The sequence below is a fragment of the Sinocyclocheilus anshuiensis genome, unplaced genomic scaffold, assembly GCF_001515605.1.
Source record: "Sinocyclocheilus anshuiensis isolate Anshui unplaced genomic scaffold, SAMN03320099.WGS_v1.1 scaffold728, whole genome shotgun sequence".
Classification (NCBI taxonomy): domain Eukaryota; kingdom Metazoa; phylum Chordata; class Actinopteri; order Cypriniformes; family Cyprinidae; genus Sinocyclocheilus; species Sinocyclocheilus anshuiensis.
In genome coordinates this window covers 1,380,781-1,386,780 of record NW_015555767.1, presented here as the reverse complement: position 1 = coordinate 1,386,780, position 6,000 = coordinate 1,380,781, and the positions used below count along the sequence as shown (strand labels likewise).

The 6,000-nt window shown below is 35.5% G+C and overlaps 1 protein-coding gene across 1 annotated transcript in view; it reads right to left on the bottom strand.

The window, feature by feature from the left end:
• Nucleotides 1-792: 792 nt before the first annotated feature.
• Nucleotides 793-6,000, bottom strand: part of LOC107674253 (neuromedin-K receptor-like) — a 28,602-nt gene continuing 23,394 nt past the window's right edge. Inside the window, exons 4-5 of the mRNA XM_016468186.1 lie at nucleotides 3,939-4,135; nucleotides 793-1,939 (exon numbers count right to left, since the gene is read on the bottom strand). Coding sequence (XP_016323672.1) covers nucleotides 1,651-1,939; nucleotides 3,939-4,135 — 486 coding nt within the window. The 3' untranslated portion in view covers nucleotides 793-1,650. The remainder of the gene's footprint in view (nucleotides 1,940-3,938; nucleotides 4,136-6,000) is intronic.

Here is a 6,000-nt window from a genome sequence, read left to right as displayed (position 1 = left end):
ATAATCGCATGCCAATGTGCATTGGCTCGTTTAGTTTACACTCGAAGTAGATTGGTCTCTCTAAGCGAGATCCCAATTTCGTCGGTCACCCGCCGTGACGTCTCCGTTCCCTCCTTCAGGGAACGAGGGTTACCATACGTAACCAAGACGTTTCATGTCAATAATATTTTTTTTAAGAAATTAATACTTTAATTCAGCAAGGAGGCATTATCAAAAGTGAGAGTAAGACATTTATAATGTTACAAAAGATTTATATTTCAATTAAATACTGTTCTTTTTGAAGTATTCATCAAAGAATCCTCTCAAAAATGTATCACAGTTTCTACAAAATATTAAGCAGCACAACCATTTTTAATTGTGATAATAATAAGAAATGTTACTTGAGCACCAAAAGAGCACATGAATTCTGAAGGGTCATGTGACACTGACGACTAGAGTGATGACTGCTGAAAATCTGTGATTTGCCATCACAGGAACAAATCATTTTTTTAAATAAATTGAAATAGAAATCCGTCATTTTAAACTGTATAATATTTATTTTTACTGTATTTCTGGCCAAATTGAATGCACAACACTGTATGCTGCATGCTATATTTTAAAAATAGTATGTGCAACAGTACACATTATGCAAACACTTCAAACAGAAGCGTGCTACATTATTTTAACAAGACCTTGCTCTGTGAATGTTTAACTCAGCATATAGCGTCTAGTTAACACAGAAACAAAGAAAAATTTGATCAGCAGACCGATGTAACAATGTAACAACAACAGCGATGACAAAAAAACTGCTGGTTCTTTCATCAATATTGGAAATGAAAGTATGAAATGAAAAGTAATGCGCATTGCTTTTTGGAATACAATATCCAACTCAGCACTCTCTGCCAAAAAAGCAAGTCATCCAGATATTCCATGCAAACAGAAAATCTGCATATATACTGCAGGAGCATTAATATGCGGGTATGCTATTCCAAACATCAACTCTGTCTACAACAAGGTCAAATTTCAAAATTGATCTTTGCTATGCTATTAAGATGCTGTACAATTGGTTTACCATCTCATCAATTACATAAGATGTTTTAGATTAAATGAGCGAATATGAAGCTAACAAAATTCACTACATGACATGCTCGTGTGCTGGCAACGCACCTATTCATTTACTAGCTCGGGATGTAGGATCAGTCTGAACCTTTTCAAACATTAGATATTTTAACAAGAACTGAGCATTCAGCTCCCTGGAGAAATCAAAACTTTGGCATTCAGGTAGCATGCTAACCTTGCTAACCATATGATGAAAGAGAACAGCACCTGATTGGCATGAAAGGGCAGCTGCTATCTACGATTTCTGCTACAGACTAAGTGCTCCTCAGATGTTGGATAACATTGGTCTTTGGGATGATGAGTGCTGGGGGCGACTCAAATTTTTTGGAAGCAAAGTGCACTAGACATGCTCCATAAAACACATTTTTTGAAAAATTTACTATATCAGGGTGCTGTTTATGTGTTATATATTAGCATATTCAATTCATGATATGACAAAAATAAACAGTCTACCTTTGACTTCTCATCACTCCCTTCCAATTTACAGAATGAGGATTCATTAAAATGGCTGTGCTTGATACTTCGGTATGAATCTTACATTAAAGGTCTATCTCAGCAGAATTCCTCCTTCAAGTCGCTCTGCATATACGTTACTTCTTTGCTCTTGGTTGGGTTGGAGCAGCCGTTGTGCTGGTGGTTGTGAAGGCTCTTCCGGCCTGGGTGGCCGGTTGGCTCTGAGGGGTCACACACGGTTACGACGGTGGTCTCTATTCGTGAGAGTGTGTACATGCTGCTCTGGCGCGCTACTTTATGCTGCATGGCCCGCAGCTCAAGCTCGTCATAGTCTGACACCCGCACAAAAGGGCACCAGCCGAAAACACGTTTAAAGCCAGCCCGAAACCTGAACACAGACAAGAACATATACAAAACCAGATGAATAACTGGACACATCTATGGGGAAAAACGCAATATTATTTGTACATTTATGCATGATCTGATATCTTTCACTTGTGATTGCAATTTCATGTAGATTGCAACTACAAATTTCTCACAGTGTGACTTTTTATTTATATTTTACCATTATCTTTTTTGGTAAAATGGTGGAGGTGGAAACAGGTTTTGATTAGAATGAGAATGGAAAAAAATCTTTGCAAATGGCCAAAAGCCATTAAACACAATCAATCTGTCAAGTCCAAGTGACTGCACTGGACAAAAACAAAACCAATATCACAGGTTAGATGTCAGAGGCTACTGCCAACATAACAAGTCTATGTACTTTTAATAATTAAAAACTGGCAGGTACATTAAACAGCAGCTGTTTTTTTTTTTTCATTGTATTAAACTCTTTGATAATGATTTTCTGGTTATTGAATAGCGTATGGTTGCAAATTGTCATGCCCAGGTACTGGTGTCAATTCAAACTAAGCCAAATGAGACCTTAAGAAATTAGATGTGGATTATTTATCATCCGGTCTTGCATTTTAGCCATTTATTCCATCTGTGGTGCATTTACATAAAGTCAATTCTATGGCTGTCCCAGCCTGATCAAGTTAATGGTGGATAGCAACAGTTGCCAGGCTACAACTGGTTGAGTGCTCAAAAAAAAATAAAAATAATGCAGTGCTGTATAAAGGTCATTAGCTACATTTTATGCAGAGCCACATAACAGACTACATTCTATACTTCCATACTAAGGTACAGTAAGCTTTTAACAAACCTGAGATAGTCATTTCAGGGAAAGATGTGCATTTCACTGTTTATGTTCAAGTGGGAAGACTTACTGTCTTCAATCGTAAATCTTATTGTTCTTATTGTTAAATCTTTAATCTAATTGTTACCAATGTAATACTTGTGAGGATTTTTTTCTTTACAGTGCTTCTCTGGTTATCAAGTTTACTGGCTTTAAATGGTCATGATTGGAGTTGAAAGCTGGATATAAACATATACATTTTTAATCACACTAATCTCGTTTACAATGTTTTGTTTCTTTGCTTTTCTAACAGTGAACATTTTAATCAAAGCATTCACTTGATAGACTTCCATTGTAAGTGTGCTGTAAACATGGCTTCTTCTAGTTTTTAAACAAACTAAAGAATGTAGGAATTTTCTTCTGTGGTGATCGACGACACACCAAAGATGAAGTCGATAGAGCTTAACTGGTATTCAACCTGGAACATTCCTTTAATTAAAACCTTGGACAAAATCATTGACTCTGAAGGCTTTCTAATAGTCCCTGTGCTATTGTCATAACATTCACGTCTGCATGTCTTATTTTCTGTTGGCTATGCACAGGGAGAATGAAGATTTGTTTACGCTGCTTTGAAATAGTACACCCCAAAACTTTTTTTTTTCCATTATTCATTAACCCCTTACCTTTATAACCATCTTCTTTTCTTTCTTTTGATGCTAAGATGAGTAAATAAAGATAGAATTGTCATTTTTGGAGTAAACTCTCCCTTTAATAAGTTTATGTAAATGCAGTTAATGCACCTCTTCATGTTATATATTTGCAGAATAAAGAGAAAACAGTTCAGGGTGTGAAAATTGTTCTATGGGAAATTATGGACCATGTGGAACCAATCTTGGGTCTACATTTGGACCTTAGTCCACATTTTTCTGTGTTTTCAGAACTCAAAATGTTGAGATTATTGTTAAAAAAGAAAATTCATACTGAGTCAGCTTAAGCCTGTTTCCTGTCCCTGTCCTTCACTTGGACTGATTATTAATAATATCATTATAATTTCATTATATTTCAATCATTCATTTATGAGTAAGAAGAAGCATCATAAGTGTGTCCATTACCTATTCATGCAACAACCAGAGGGAAAAACACTCATGTTGCTATGCCAAAATGCATCTGTGTCATAAATCTCTGTGGCATGCTCTAAGTTGAGTCTTACCTGCTGTTAAGGCAGCAGTAAATAATGGGGTTGTACATGGTGGAGCTCATGGCAAGCCACATGACTGACAAATAGATCTGCTGAATAAACTTCCATCTAACCAGCTGCTTGTTCAACCCTGTAACGAGGAAATATACATGGTATGGCAGCCAGCAGATGGCAAAGGTCACCACTACGATGATCATCATTTTCACCACCTGGGAAAAAGAAAATGAAGGCAAAAGTGAAATATTACATGATAATATATCATAACTGGTGTGTATTTAATACATACATTATACTAAATACTATTAATTACATATATATGTATTTACTATACTATTAATATATAAGATGCTATTATTAATTATTATATTATATTTTTATATTATTACTAAACAAGAGCAGCTCATCATTTCGACACTGTGACTGACCTAATTTCACACATACAAAAACAAAGAGAACAGTGGAGAAGTAATTATATCACAAACAGTTATACGGCTATGTTTTTATTCATTATGTTCATTCATTAAGACGCTGCTTGTCATTCCAATCCCACAGCATCCAGCACACCCAAAAGCACCAAACACTGTCAGGATACCAAAAATCTTGGTCATGTCACCAACAAGCTTAGACACTCTGGGCAAGCAATGCATCTGCAGCAAGAATGAAAACCCCAGGCAACACATTTCCGACAGAGCAAGGACACCACATGAGGTCTTCATGGCATAAGTTCTCTGTGGTGTGTGAAAAAAGAAAATAAAAAAAAAACACTGAAAACTGTTGACTAAGTTGTAATTGCCACAATTCATATACAATCATTGTTGTTTCTCATGCAGTTCTCCATTGCTTTTACTGTTCTGCTGTAAGTAGTCAAACTGTTGTGTGTAGAGCCACTGTGCGGTTCTCCATCCTGTCAGTTTTATTCGGTCCTCAAAATATCTGGTCTCTTTTCAAGCAAGTGTCCTTCTGCCCCTCAGGGGCTTCTGCCATAACAAATCCATTTCCCATCCTTCAAGAGGTGCATTGTTTCTGTAGCCACATCACAAAGTCTGATTGGAGGAGCCTCCTGCTTCACTCCACTAATGAATTTAATTACATTGTTCATGCCATCCCACTGAGAAAGCGAGTGGATCTTTGCATGGTCCTCTTACAATCTGTAGATCACTACAGTGCTCCACCTCAGGAATGAATAAACTAATGAACGAATGAAAATGTAAATACAATAGTATACTATTCATACATTTTGCCAATGAAATATTAAACGTAGGGTAGGCGATTTCGGGTAACACTTTACAATAAGGTCTCATTTGTTAACATTAGTTAATGCATTAATTAACATGATCTAACAATAAACAATATATTTTTACAGCATTTATTAATCTCTTTTAATGTTAGTTAATAAAAATGTTCATGTTCATGTTAATTCACAGTACATTATCTAATGTTAACAGATACAACTTTAAATGTAATTATTGTTCATGTTACCTAATATAGTTAACAGTGTTGTGCAGTAACTAGTAACTTAGTTACTGTAATAATATTACTTTTTGCAGTAACTTGTAGTGTAACTAATTACTAATAAGATTTCAGTAATAATATTACAGTTACCATCCATAAAACAACTTATACTTAGTTACTTTTGATGCCTCAACCCCGCTGATTTAAAATCCAACAATCAAATAATTCCTAGATTTATTTTCATAATTTTCACGACTCGCACATGCACGTGATGTCCACAGTGCAGCAGGCAAGCTTGGAATATGGAAAAGCTTACATTCAGCAGATAGAAATATTGCATTATATTGATTTTGTCAGGAAAAAAGATGATCTGAACACTGTTGTGTAAGTTGTGGCTTTACTTTACTCTGGCATTACATCCCACCCACATCCCTCTGATCAGCATGTGGCACATTATATTACTATAATTAAAAATCTTTTTGGAAAATTAAACAGTTTCTTACAAACTTATGTGATTTGATAAAATACATAATGAAATATAATCGTATATTAGCAACGGAGAAATTACATTTAGCTTCAAGCTACACATGACAATTAATGAGATTAATACAACACTTCTACT